Consider the following 15,588-nt stretch of genomic DNA (forward strand, 5'->3'; position numbering starts at 1 on the left):
CAAGTCCAGCTTGCTGAATTAATAACTACCTTCACTATGGGGAAGCCACTTTTAATATTTTATTTTGCTAATGCCAGACGATTTTATTCAACACAGAGGGGACCCCATACAGTACACACGGGGTTAAGGGGTCATGTAATGGGGGTCAAAGTTGCCACAGTATACTACAGGGGGTCATGTAATGGGGGTCAAAGTTGCCACAGATGAAAGTATTTGGAACCTGCTTTAGTAATATATAAAAGTAGTTGGGTCTAAAATTCAGGTCAGATATGGTGGAGGAATAAGGAAAAGTTCATAAAAGTCACTTAAGCAGACAGCACCAAGACAATTTTAACCTGAACTAATATTTAACCACACGAAATTTGATAGTTTTACTCTGGTTAAGACTCTAATGGCCATACATAACACCCTACTGTCTTATCACACCCTAAGAAACTGGTAAAAAATGGAACATCATAGGCCGGGACTACACAGGACCTAGTATACAAGGATATTTGAATGCTGTACTTAAATAATTCCACAATGAGCACCAGAATCAGAGTAATTTTAGGGACTTAATATAAAATATATCTCCTTACAAGATTATTTCGTAGTAGTAGTAAGTTGATAAACCAAGGGTAAACCAAGAAAGACCATAAAAGCTTCTGATCTTTACTTGTATTAGCAGTATATCTATGTAAGAGTGAAATATGGGAGGTGCAGTACATTAGGATAGTTTCCCCTGCAACAAGTTTTACTTGAATATCGTTTTCTCTAACTTCATTTTCCAAAGTAGCGGGAATTCCTCATATCAAAATTATCTAACTAAATTTATAAGAAACTTCACCTTAACCTTTGAACTTTATGGTAAATTACTTTGACAGTTGGTGAAATGAGCTTTCAGTACCTTTAATATTATCTCCCCTCAGTTAAATGGCAGTGTATCAGTGTAGGTGGTGTGACAGGTTGGTGGCCCTGGGTAACTTGACTCACAGCTGAGGGAGATAAACAAAGCCTCAGGTACGGTCTGTTCCAGCTGAGGTGAAGATGAACCTCCAGACCTTTATATTTTTTGTCCTGTTATCCTACACACACGCCAAATTTAGCTTCACTGATCCGGTAAGTGGTACATAAATGTTTGCTATTCAAGATGAGTAAGGTTTGAATGCTGCCATAAATGCGAGTAATCAAGTGTTACTGACTCGTGATAGTGTGACGCATTAGTGTAGTCATACGAGTTGTCACTACTTTTTAAACAGAAGTCATATAAGTTCATAAACTCAAAGTAATTAGAAAATATAGCTAGCCAAAAATAATGAAGGATTGGAGATGTGTAATTTACAGATACACCCAAGTAGTATTACATAACCGTCCGTTACTGTGGTACTGTACACGCCACAGTCAACAACATATAGTAGTACACTGTTCTTTCTTTGGGTATTAGAAATATGTGTAAAAAAACATAAAAAATCACCAATAAATAACCTAACCTAACCTAATTAGGGGGTTTAGGAACAGGTTAGGTTAGATTGAACGGTGAATTAATATATAAAGACCGATAAAAGCCGTGAAGTTTTAATATACAGTAGTTAGTAGTCTTCATTAACGTGTGTGTGTGTGTGTGACTCCAAATAATCACTCAGAATTTTCTTTTTAAATAATAAGTATAATTTTCCTCATAGTTTATAACACCAAGTCCCTAAATGAATAAATGCATTGAGAAAAACTTACTAATTAGTTACTTAGATATGTTCTGAATAAAGATTTAGACTAATACTATACTGTGGCACTTCATTACATATACAGTAACCACAGCTCTGTATTTGTTAACTATATGTTGAATCTCCTTTTACAGTTTGAGAGTTGTGAGACAAACGCTTTTCCACCCAAACAGAGGTAAGTATAAAACATCTCACACAGTATATATGTACAGTAGCTAAAACAACCATCTGTGTATACTTTGTGGGAAGCAATATGAGACCATGGACGATAAATTTGGGTATATGAGGGCTGTCACTAGTCACATGTAAAATTTCGGAGCACATCGACCCCCACCTGCACAGATAGTTGTTTTAGCTGCTGTACGGTGAAGCTAACTGATAGAATTTAGAAGGTACCAGTTTATCTCATACACAAAGTTATTAACCAGAGTTGGAACATAGATACTGTACTGTATAGTATATATCAAACAAAGAATTTCACTCCCCATATTAAATTGTGTTAAATTCTTATATGTTATAGTGTACTGTAAGTGGTTCTGGCATGACCGGGGTTAATGTTAATTCTGCTTAAAGCTTGTAAATCGTGCGCCTCATTTTTCGTCATTTAGTTATGAAGAACGAAAAATATTAGATTGACACCATAACAGTTTGTAGAACAATTGTTTCAGGCCAGATGTGATTTGAACCCACATAATTTTAATGAATTTTGGATTAGTTAAGTTTGTTGCTGTTTAAATGTCCTAACTTATTTTAATGAATTTTGGATTAGTTAAGTTTGTTGCTGTTTAAATGTCATAACTTATACCACTCTTAACTTATCTAGCTTTAAGATTACCAAGACTATGGAGTTATGTATAGCAACATATATTGTCAAACATGTTGCTTGTTCGTATATTTCAAAACCAACATTATTCTTCATTATTCAGTTGCTTTCATACTGTTCTATCAAAGTGAATGAAATCCTTTTTTTTTTTTTTTTACTACAGTGATGCTGCCCCTCGCTACATCATCAACCTTGATCTCCCGCCTCAAGAAAGATGGACTAAACTGGTGACAGAGAAGAAGAATGATGTAAAAAATGGTTCATTTCGTATAGAGCTGAACAACTGACATTCAAAGCTGTTTATATGTTTATATGTATTTTGATATAAATCAGTTCTCTTGTGTTGCTCCCAAATCATAATCTGAGAAGTTGGTAGGTAAGCCTGGGATGAACCTGCATACTACAGTATTACAGTACCTGCTCTCACATGTTCCTTTTTTCAGGTGTTGGCCCTCATAGGTGATATTCGAAATCTGACCCTGTCACTGGTTGGTGAGAAAGTCTTCAAAGTCATCATTGATAATCTGGACAAGGTGATATATATATATTTTTATAATTACTCTGAGATACATATTGTATATTCTTCTGTACTAAACTTTAAGCAGGATTTTGCAGGAATTGTTTATCTTTTAACACAGAAGTTTATTGATGAAGATAATTACTGTATATAGGTATATTATCACATATTACTGATATAAGTGGCTGCCCACAGACATAAGGTACTAGATTCCACCTCTTACATCTGGCTGTGGAAACAATCACATCAACCAGAGACAGTCATTTAAAAGTTCACCAGCACAGTGCTTTTGAACCAATTAGGACATTGGTGCCATGAAGCATCCAGGAGTTTCTTGTAAAATGATGGACATAAATACCCCGGAACAGAAAAGCAGGACCTCAGTCTAGTCTGTGACCTCCTCAGGGATTCTTTGTCTTACTGGAAGCTGCCCTCTGTAACTTAAGTATCTTCTGTTGTGAGTACTAAGTGTTCCTGAAGTACAGTACAGTATTGCAGGTGACGTTTAGTTGTGTGAAGCTGAGTTAATTCCTGCCTCATAACTTATAGCTGAGTACATTGGGGTCATGTACAAGTTTGCTGCTGTTGTCCAGAAAGTTAAAGCTAACTGTAGCCCTTAAGGAGTTTAAGTGAACAGACTGTACAGTGAATCTTGACTTATTAACTGTGTTCCTAACTTGTCGAAGAGACAGCCATGTTTTTTATAGTGTTTCAAGTGACTACATGTCATGTGTTGTACCTAAAATCATGCTCAAGCCTCGTCTTGCTTATTTTATTGTATATCTTATCAAGAGTCCGGATAGTTTGTCTTATTACTTAAATACTGTACCTAACTTGGCTTATTATATCTCATAACTTAACTACAGTACATATAAGATCTTAAGTCTAGCCTGGCTTGTCAATTCTTGTGTCTTTACAAAATGTCTGGATGATTTGTCTCATTTACACTACCAGTCAAAAGTCAACACTGGTTTCTTGTCTTGTTTCATAATTAAGTGAAAAATTTTATTTCAAGGTGTCTTAGTTTTCTAATGTTTATAATTCATTTCTATTGTCTATTACTTTATTCTCTTCACCAATGATTGGCTTGGGCAGTTGGTCATGTCTCTGTTTCTTACTGTTGGTAAGTACTGGGTATGTACTGGCTCCTGAATGTATCTGAACCTGCTCCAGTGTTGGTCAAGTCTGGTCTTGAAAGAGCTCACACTCGGTGCTGTTACAACATTCTCTGGCAGATTGTTGCCTTGGCAATTTTCTGAACTTGTGGCTTCTTCAACCTTGAGCTGTGACCTCTAGTGGGGTGGACATCAGCCAGCTCCAGGTAGGAACACTTGATTAAGTACAGCCCTCTGAGGTGTTTTTAAACTTCAATTAAGTCACCCCTTTCCCACCTATGGTAAGCTAGACAACTGCAGGCATTCTAATCTCTTTGGGTAACAGATTTCTTAAGTTATGCCTCCACAGCAGGGAATCAAACTCCGGTCTCCCGCATAACAGGCGGGAATATTCACTCTACTACTGTATATTGTACTACCAAGAAAGTAGTTATTTACAAAGTGTTGCTTCTGTTGATTTTCCTTAAATATTGCTTTAAAGATTTGTTTCTATGTAAGATTTCCTTCTTCCCTGCCATTTATTGAGGTTTCTTTGAGATCTTCAGTGTTGATATTTACCATTGATGATCAGTGGTAAAACTTTCATCCCACATATATATTCATAGTTTATCTATATCCAATTACTAATTCAGACTAGGGAAAATCATCTGTACTAACATGCTAAATGAACAATCTGGAAAAGCCAGGAATTTGTTAGAGTATATAGTACTATACTTGTCTTATGTACAGGTATTAGTTAAAATAAGTTAAATGATCAGTTCAAGATATTTACTTCACAGTACCCTCACTGCTGGAACCTGTACTTGTGTTAGAACAAAGCAAGATTTTATATGTGTATTGAAGGATTTAAATATTCCAGGTTTATATCTTGATCTGGCCACCAGTTGAAGTGATCATTGGACCAGACCTCTGGGACACTTCATATTGAGTCTGGACAAAATTGTTTTATATCTGATAATTAGAAAAATATAAACCCAGCTTAAGTTAATTTCCCATTACAGTATATCTTTTTTCCTGTCACTAGAATTGCTGTAGTTTGTGTAAATATATACAGGATGGAAGCCATAGTGCCCTTCATCCCCAGCCTCTTCAACTCTTTGATTGGACCATCTATAATATACAGTACAGTATTGTGAAAACCTTAAATGGATGTTTTGAGTGAGATATCTCTCTTACATTACAGTATTACTCTGTCTTTCAGATTGCCACAACTCTGCCTTATCCTTTCAATGAGGAAATTATAGGGATTTCTAAGGCTTCAGGACTTAATATATCGGAAGCTACACTCTACAACATTTTCTACGAAGTGTTTACATTCTGTACCTCCATCGTTGCTCAGGATACATCAGGACACCTCTACCACGGCCGCAACCTTGACTTTGGACTGTTTATGGGGTAACTTTGTAATAATTGTGTCATAATGTGTTTGCTGCATATCTAAACCCTGACAATGTTTTCTGTCTATTTTTTCTAATTTATTTATTTTAGTGTCTGTGATATTTATGTACTATATGTTAATTAATATCACTGAGTAATATTTCTTTTCCTTTGATTGAATTTTGACTGTTCTATTAGTTTTGCTTGTGGGCATATGACTGCATAAATGCTATATATCACACACTATTATTCTTCACAGTTGGAATCCAAAAACACACACCTGGACAATTGCAGAGTTACTGAAGCCCTTGGTGGTGCAGCTGGAGTGGCAGAAGGGGGGAAAGACGGTGTATGAGTCAGTCAATTACGTTGGATATGTTGGCATTATTACAGCTGTCAAAAAAGTCAGTGATTTTCTTATGTTGGGGTAAAGGGTTTTAGGTGAAGATTAACCACCTCAGCTTCTTTCACCTGAAGATTAAACACCTTAATGCCAACCTTCCCTAACCCCCTTACCCCCTCCCAGGTGGTGTTAGGGTGTTTAGCCCCTTGAGTACAATATCTTAGCCTCTTAAGTACAATGTCTTAACCACTTGAGTACAATATCTCTACCCATTGAGTACATCCCTCCTCGAAAGGTTAAACATCAGGTGAAATGCTCTGGGGTGTCTAATCTTCAGGTAATCCAATGAATTCGTGCTTGAAGAAATTAGATTATTCTTGTTGTATGTCTTGGACAAATAAGGGGGCAAGCCTGTCTTTGTTCTGAACTGTTCTTTGTATGTATACATGATTGTGGAGCAGACACTCACTGCTAAGAGACCAAGATTTACAAGAGAGCTCATGGTAAATTGTAACTTCTTGGGGGTAAATTGTAACTTCTTGGGCGGTAAATTGTAACTTCTTTGGCGGTAAATTGTAATTTCTTGGTGGTAAATTGTAACTTCTTGGTGGTAAATTGTAACTTCTTGGGGGTAAATTGAAACTTCTTGGGGGGTTCACTTTTTTAAATTGGTGAATATTTTTCAGTATACCTCAGTAATGTTGAACTACTACTACTACTGCTAATAATAATAAATAATAATAAATAATAACAATAATAATAACAATAATAATAACATTAATAATAATAATAATAATAACAATAATAATAATAGTAATAATAAATAATAACAATAATAACAGTAATAATAATAATGCCTCTTGTTTCAGGGCCTCTTCACATTTAGCCTGGATGAACGTTTTGGTCTCAATGGTGGTTTTGTTGGTCTGTTAGAGTGGATCATCTTTAAAGATTATAAACAGAAGTGAGTTTCCATTGGGATATTTTATAGTATTTGACTTTTACAATGAAACCTCCAGGTAACGGACTTCTATATCCATATAATCCGTTAGATGGAGGTTTCACATCTAACAGACCCTCGATATAATGGACTTTAATCTTTGTAGTTCGTTAGATGGAGGTTTCACATCTAACAGACCCTCGATATAATGGACTTTCATGTATTCTAACTGATTGCAGAGAGAGAAGTCCGTTGTATGGAGGTTTCACTGTACCGTATGGAAAAATCACCTCCCTTAGTACAGTACAGTACATTATTTATTATCATTATTCGTCTTTTGCCTTTGTGTAGGATTGACTAGGGTGCAGAGAAAAACCTCAAAGAATGGACTGCAGGAAATAGTAAAGGAAAGTAGTAGTCCATGGTATTGAATTGAAACAGTTTATTTAGCCAGAAAAATACAGATACAGAGTGGATAATAATAACAATATTAACATGGCTGAGCCAGTTGAGAACCTGAGCTCTCTTTTAGGCACCTGATATATACTATACATTTATCTCAAGGAAGTATTATGTAACATTTAGTATCATTTGGAATAGTACAATAGCAAATCAACTACAACCACAGCTGCCAAAAGATTCTCACATCAAATTTTCTTCATTATTTAAGCAAATATACGAACATTTGGAAACTTCTCATGATCTTAAATAACAGTGAATAGTTTATTATTATAAAAATATTACCTTTGGTTTGTTTAATATTTATCCTGACAATGATACAGCCGAAAATAGATTCACCAATCACAATCACCTTTACATACAGCCTTACTTTACCAAGTATTGCCAGGTAAAATTGCGAGCACGAGACCCAGGGTGGGGTCGGTGCATCTTTGGCTGACTGTACATAATTTTGAAAGCTACCTACCCCTCTATTGTAGCATTGGTGTTAATGTTATCAGGCTAAGTTTTTGCTGTTAGGTCAGTCTTATACAGATAAACATATACATTCAATCAATTATTTATTTATATATTTTAGCTTCCGTGACAACTACAGCTTTTGAGTTTTAGCACTGTATGTCTCTCATCCTTCTCAGGTGGGTATCGTTCCTTACTCGTGAAGTCATGGAAGAAGCCAAGACTTACAAAGAAGCCAAATTCATGCTCTCTCACACACGACTACTGGCTCCTGTCTATTTCATCCTTGGTGGAGTTAAGTCTGGGGAGGTAAGTTCTGATGAGTTATGTTGTGGATGTGGGTGTATAAGAGTTTAACCCAAGTGGGGAAATGTTAGAAAAAAAATTGAACCTTTAGGACTAGGGCATAGGCGGGTGGGGGGGGGGGGTGTTGTTGTTGTTGTTGTTGTTGTTGTTGTTGTTGTTGTTGTTGGAACTCCTCCCCTCAAAAACAAATAGTAGAAACAAAGGAAAGTACCTAAAATAAAACAAAGTGAAGAGTCCTACCAGATGGAAAATACATTTGGAATTGTCAAATATAATACTTTATACCAATAATTTAATCAGTTCTGCTTCATTTTTATTTTTTTACCATACTATTTTTTGTAAATTGAAACCAGAAGGGATCTTTACTTGTTCAAAATAAATACAACAATAAATTAATCTTTAGATACACATATACAATCATACAGTATAATACCTTGAGCTTGTGGACTCTGGGGATGTTCAGTACAGTATGTATTAAGTGCATTGTCACTAACTAGATCTAATGTTATGGTACCAATATCATTTAATTCATAACTTACCAGAAATTCTCACTCTTCATGGACCATATTGCTGCTGTTGAGAGATTATTATTATAAAGTATGAATGAACATATCTGATTGGTTTATTACGAGGTGCTGGACTGTCAGGGGGACTACCGGGTAATTGAGAGTTGTATCATAGTTGAAAAGTGTCAAGAGCACCACATTGCTGGACTGTGGTGTGGTGGCTAGAGAGAAGTTAGTTTACTCTTATCTTGTCTGTGTATATTGTAATTTGTTCCACAGTCACTCTGCTTAGTCTTTGGCACATTATTCATCAGTGTTCCATCAGCAAAGTATTAACTACAGTATAAATCCCCTTCCCAAATTCCAACTGTTTCTTTGGTGATTCACAGTGGATGTTAATTTTTCTCTTTTATGAGATTCAGAGTAAATATTGCACTAATGATTTCAGGGTTCAATCATCACTCGGTGGCGGGACAATTTCCATACCGACGACCTTCTGGATCGAATGTCTGGCTCGGGGTCCTGGTTCCTCGTTGAAACAAACTACGACCAGTGGAAGACGCCGCCTTTTTTTGATGACCGCAGAACTCCTGCCGTACATTGCCTGAACAAAGGAGGACAGAAAAATGCTTCACCAAAATTGTTATACAATGTTCTTTCAACAAGGCCAGTGCTTAACAAGGTAAGTTTTTAAATAGTTTCATAATTTTATGTTGTGGGAACAAAGAGTTGCATTATGTTTAAATATAAATTGCATTTTAAAATTAGTATGCATAATCACTTGACTAGAAGCATTGTGAATAAGTGGGGAGGAATTTTGTTTACATTGTACTGTACTGTTTACTGCATATGCTGTAACCGTCTGTGCAGCATGGAGAGCTGCCATCAGATATCTGTGGCTAACTCACGCAAGAGTGAAAAATGGCCATAAAACTCAGATGATGGTTGCATATATAAGTTGAGGATATGTGCAAATTCAAGATTACATGGGTAAATTTTCTGCTTGTTCCCATAGCTGTTGCCGTTTACTTTCTGCACTTGTCTTGCAATACTCTCTCTTATAATTTTGTCCCATTATTTTTAGAATGCTGTGTCCCTTGAAGTACCCTACCCAAGAGTAAGAGGGGAAGAAAGATAATAAATAGATTCAAGTTGTACCTCTCAACACTATAATGGCTGTAGAACAAGCTGTGTTATCTGACTTTTGAAGGTTGAAGATGAAAAGGGTGTGAGGGTGTTTTGGGAGTGATCAATTATGTGTAAAGGATGTTGAAAGTGTGTACAGGACTGTGAAACTAGCAACAAAGTAGTCATTTGATGGAGAAATTCAAGCGTTCATGAGGGAAATACAGTGTGTGTGTGTGTGTGTGTGTGTGTGTGTGTGTGTGTGGAATAAACCTTTAAAGTAACTCAAAGACTTCTTTATAGAGAGAAGGGGCAATATAATGTAGTACAAGCAGGATATTTCACTGGTTAAGATAAAGTTCTCAGTTGCAACACTTATATCAACATAGGATTTCTTGTCTGAGTCGGCCGTGACAGAATAAGAAATCCCGGGGCTACTTTATGACTATATATAATTGAGTTTAAAGTACAATGCTAATTTGTTCTTATATTTCAGCTGACAACTTACACAAGCTTGATGGATGTAAACCGGGGAACTTTAGGTGCTTGGCTTCGTAAATGTGAAGATCCGTGTTGGCCTTGGTAGAGCACCGCCTGTGGAAATAGACCATCCTTCAGTTGTGTTTTTGATCACTAGCAAACAAGATTCATTTCTCCGAGTATCGATAAATCCTCGATAATTTTGTTTAGTGGACACGAGCGAAGTGGGGCCTTAAAGATGACTGATTTGACTTCACTGAACGATGCTGAATTATCCCTTGGAACCTCATAACATTGTTGCTCAGAATATGCCATTGGTAGGTAATGAACCGAGAACTCCATTAATTGAGTTGATCAATTTATTTGGTGTTTGTGCTCCTTATATTGGTGAGTGTGCAAGGGTTTTACAGTCCTTCCCTTCAGATAGGAATTAAACATTGGTCCCTTTACTTGTGAGGCTGACAAAGAAGTCTTCAAAATGTCAATAAATGTCACGGATTAGATAAGGAAGGTAACGGTATTCACAATATAGTCTTAAGTCTAATGAGGTTCCTTGGATATTTAACTCAATGTCTTTTTTTTTTATTCTTTTTTTTCCAGATGATTTAAGGATGACAAGATCAGTATTGTTATGAAGGTAATCCTCTTTATTTGCTATTTTATAAAACTTTGTAGAGGAATGCTAGTAAATACAGTACTGACATAAACCCCCTTGAGGGAATAAAGAAAATATGTTCTGTTTCTAAGTATGGAATGAGTGATTACATTACCCACTCATGCATACACACATACATACATGAAGGAATGATTGCATTATCCACTCATACTTACATACATACATGAAGGAAAGGCAGGGATTATCGTAGAGGCTATTCATTCAGATTATAGAGGACACCCAGCATAGATCATCACCTGTTTTGTTGTAAGGAGTAGACATGTGCCTATAATTAGCAAGTGAAATAGACTGTGTAGGTACTAGATATTGGTAGATCCTTTAAGATATGGAGACAGGACGGCAAGAGAAGGAATCGTTGAACAGATGAAGAAATAGGGAGAGGTGTGTGTCAGCCTATTCCATCAAGATTATGAATAATGTTATCTTACTGTATGTTGGGTGACCTTGCACAACTCCTAAGCAGTGTATTTCCTTTACATCACACGCTTGTCGAGAGATTACAGAGGTGACTTATGCTTGACTGTTTAAGCTGAATTGTGATTTGTCTTTCCCTCCTGCCATTCACCTTTACATTATACACAATCTTTACCTTTTACTTCCCATTCTCTACTTATATACTTGTAATATTTTCAGTTATTCTATTGTTTTCTAGTCAACTAAATACCCTCTTAAATCATATATCAAATGTATATGTATGAGTATTTATGTGTATGAAATCTAATCAAACAAACTAAGTCAACAAGTTTAATAGTTAGTTCAGTAGAGGCTGGTATACCTAGAAATATTTTTCAAGGATTATGTTAGTTTTAGTAATATGAGTTACTACTGTGTTGGACAAACTTACTCTAATGCTATGTTATTACTGGGAAAAAGGGGATTTTTTTTTTTTAAACCAACCACCATGAACCAACCTGATGTCCGGGCTGGTTCATATTGCTCTGACCTTGGTTAGTCTCAGAACTGATCTTTATTATTTAATGTTTTAGATTGCCTGTAGGTTGTTTCATTTGTTTAACAATTTACACTCCATAAGACTTCTTGATCCACATCCTCATTGGGTCTTCTATCCAAACAAATGGCAAAAAAACCCAAATACTGTAAATGAGTAATATTATATTGCTGCTATAGATGGAAAAATGAAGACTACTGCACCTGATCCTTTAATAATGATATATAAGGACTTGGATTCTTGTATTATCATGTCACTTATACTCTGAGTTTACCAATACCTGTATTTGTACTCATTTCAGTTAGTGTCTCTCTTCAAGTGTTTTCTCAAATGATATGAATATCAATTGTTATTAGATATGATGCTCATTTTTTATTATTATTATTACAGATTATAGTTGTATATGTTAACTCCATGACACTCCCAATTTACTCTCAGGTTAGGAAATACTGTACCTGTACGAGCCATGACACACCTAAGGGTCTGAATTTTCTTGCCATTCTTTTTATTTACCTGATGGGGTTTACTTTAAGATGTCATGAACCCCTGTTGTTTGAACCTGTGATATGAGGCATTATTATTACATACCATGAACCCTTTTATGAGGTTTAGTTTTCCATGTTAACTTTCTTAGGGTCTTTATGGTATTTTAAAAAGTGATCAAGCTTGAGGTAGCAGCGCCGTGATCAAGCTTGAGGTAGCAGTGCCGTTATCAAGCTTGAGGTAGCAGTGCCGTTATCAAGCTTGAGGTAGCAGTGCCGTTATCAAGCTTGAGGTAGCAGTGCCATGTTACAAATTTTATGGGATTTTTCTATTTTTTTTTTAGCTAGTTTGTACACTTGGTTAGTGTTGCTAGACAAGCTAACCCTGACATGACCCAACCTAACTTAACTTAACACAACCTAACTTAACCTAACACAACCTAACTTAACCTAACACAACCTAACTTAACCTAACACAACCTTATCATGTTTTTATACATTTCCAGGGCATTATTATTATCTTAACTCCATTAGTAACTATTATACATTCCTGTTGGGCATGTTTGAAGCTGCACTGTATTCTCAAGATATAGACATTGAAGCACCCGTACTCTCCGTACTCTCACATGAATAATAGAGGAAGATGTAAGTGATATCTCCGTTAGCTGGAACTATTGGTGCAGAACACTTCCGGGAATGAGAGATTTCCGGGTAACAAGACGACTCTCAAAGCTGGAAAAAATCCCTCGTCCCCGGAATTTTCAAGGTAACGGAAAAATAGTCTCGGAAGTTCCTGAATGATGCATTATTTCATCTCTCAAAGCCGTAAAAAAAATCCCCCATCCTCGGAATTTTCTGAGTACGTACTGGGAAAATTTTTTCAGAATTTTCCAGAAAATTTAAATTCCAGCCATCGGAGAGTTCCGGGTTTGAGGGATTCCGGCTAACAGAGATATTACTACTACTGTATATTATTTGTATTACAACTGTAGGATGTGAGTAGGGGTCCTTTCTGGGTGTAGGACATGAGCAGGGGTCCTTTCTGGGTGTAGGACGTGAGCAGGGGTCCTTTCTTGGCATTTTGTAAACACAGCTCTCCTGCCAGTTCTGTCTCTGTCATTGAGGTGGTTCTCAGACATTAACTATCACCAGACAATTCATCACTGGTTTAGTGTAAACTTAACCTAACCTTACCTAAACCATGGATTCATCGCCCCCAAGGCATTATCTAAATTGAATAAATATAACACGGTATTCAATAGACCATTGACGAATTGTCTGATGACTAAATGTCCGTCCAGCCATTGACGTTGTTGTGTGCCTTGATCCATCCTACACAAAAATTTAGCAAAGTGGTGAAGATAATAGATTGTGCAATTTGAAGTGGCATTGAATTTTTTTTTGCCATAATGTACAATAGTAAAAAGTAGTACATAATATCTTGCCATAGTGTAATTTAAAATATCAATGGTGTAATTTAGGATGACAACCATACTATAATTTAAAATGTCACTGAATCTTATGTGACCAACTGCTTTATATCCATGACACAGCTAAGATTTCCAACCCACAGTCATTACATTATAAAGCTGTAACAGAGAAGCAAATGTTCTTGCATATACTCTACAACTTCTTTTACCCATGATATATTGTATAAAGGTCATAATGATTTGTGTCTATATATTATTATTGGACTCGCCTAATTTAATAGCATCAGCTAGGTAGTATATTAAATATTTTGTTTCTTCTTGTCCTTTGTGAAAATTCAGTGATTGTTTGTTAGGATCTTTCACTGGATGCACAGTTTTGTTTTTTATTCGAGAAGCTTAAATGATTGATATATGTAGTGTATAAATTTAATATGAGAGCCCTTGATGATTATTACCTGTAAGGACGTGTAGTAAACAAGAACATAAAAATCATTAGCAATAAAATCTGATCATATCATTGCTAGGACCATAGATGTTCTTCGCTGTATTAAGACTTTATTTTGACTAACTTTTATGTTCCTGTTTACTGCACGCCCTTAAGGATAGTAATCATTAAGGGTTCTCAAGTTAAAAACAAGTCCCCTGTATTTTAATACTGTAGTGTATGGTTTGCTAGCATTTTAACATATATTAAGAGATCTTTCTTTTATGAGGAATATATCTGTACAGCACTGCTCACCATGCTAATTGTGTGGGGACAACTGTAGCTATAACTCAATAAGCTGTAGAGATGAACTGTATACATGTAACTTTAATTAATACTATAAGAATTTGTAATTCCTTCTTCCTACTTATTGATTTATCTTAAGAAAAATAAATATATCTATATCCATTGCCTTATAAATTACATCGTATTTTATCGCTGAGCTCTCATGTGTTACCTGGGTTTGTTTTTTGGTGATTAAATGGGATACATATACATCTCCATGCCATTCTAATATGTATAAAAGAATTTCCCTCTAGGAGAAGTGTTCAAGTTATATCACGTACAGTATAGTACATGCAAAGACTCCCATTTAAGGGTTTCTATTTCCTATACAGCTTCAAGAATGAAAAAGATGTGCCCCAAGACTAAGCTGCTCAGGAAACACTGGGCAGGGACTTGGAGTTGGCAAAAACAACTCCATCATCTACATTCCTACTTGTTTTTGGTATTTGTTTAACTTATATTTATCTACCACCTACTGTAAGTCCCTTATTGATGGTACGTATTGCCTTTTTTCTTTTTACGTCTTAACTTAAGGTCGCTGCCACCAGACCGCAGGACAATGTGTGTAGTGTTCTTTAGGTAGCTGGCAAAGCAATCCAGGCACTGTTGAGTTTGTGTTTTTCATTAACCAGAGTTGTGATGGCACCAAGTGTGAGCTCTTTCAAGACCAGACTTGACCAACACTGGAGCAGGTTCAGATACATTCAGGAGCCAGTACATGCCAACAGTGCATAACAGAGACGTGACCGATCTCCCAAGCGATTAACGAGCCAATCAATGGCAAAGAGGATGAAAGTACAAGTACGGTACAGTACTATATAAGCAAATACTGTAATGATCTTATTTACCTGATTGATTTCTGTCCAAAAACTATGTACATGTAGATTCCTTCCATTTATAGTTATGCAATTGATGCTAAATATAAAAACGTATCCGGCTTATGACAGGAGTCTACACTAAAGATAAAATCGTTCTCTAAACAGCTCAACGTTTTCTATGATGAGGAAGATTGTCAAGAGGTGGCATGGCAGTTGGGGTCGAACATGAATCGAATGATGTAGTAGTTCCTTTGTATATCTTTCTTGGTGAGGTGAGATCATCAACTCTGATGCCTCTTACTTCTCGGCGATATTAC

At 36.1% G+C, this 15,588-nt stretch overlaps 1 protein-coding gene across 2 annotated transcripts; it reads left to right on the forward strand.

Annotated features, from left to right (window-relative positions):
- The first annotated feature begins 939 nt into the window (after positions 1–939).
- On the forward strand, positions 940–14,576 carry LOC121869657 (acid ceramidase-like). Of its 2 annotated transcripts, XR_006089574.1 has the most exons (11): positions 940–1,098; positions 1,835–1,875; positions 2,687–2,771; positions 2,967–3,056; positions 5,357–5,550; positions 5,792–5,936; positions 6,745–6,839; positions 7,910–8,039; positions 8,991–9,224; positions 10,164–12,469; positions 12,522–14,576. XR_006089574.1 is itself a non-coding variant. In XM_042371188.1 (10 exons), exons 1-10 carry the CDS (start codon positions 1,027–1,029, stop codon positions 10,251–10,253), a joined length of 1,176 nt encoding a protein of 391 aa, XP_042227122.1. In that variant the 5' UTR covers positions 940–1,026; the 3' UTR covers positions 10,254–14,576. The 2 variants fall into 2 exon arrangements, 1 of the variants encoding a protein (XP_042227122.1); XM_042371188.1 differs by having other exon boundaries at positions 10,164–14,576.
- Positions 14,577–15,588: the final 1,012 nt, after the last annotated feature.

Source organism: Homarus americanus, unplaced genomic scaffold (assembly GCF_018991925.1).
Source record: "Homarus americanus isolate GMGI-L3 unplaced genomic scaffold, GMGI_Hamer_2.0 scaffold23578, whole genome shotgun sequence".
In the NCBI taxonomy this organism is placed as follows: Eukaryota; Metazoa; Arthropoda; class Malacostraca; order Decapoda; family Nephropidae; genus Homarus; species Homarus americanus.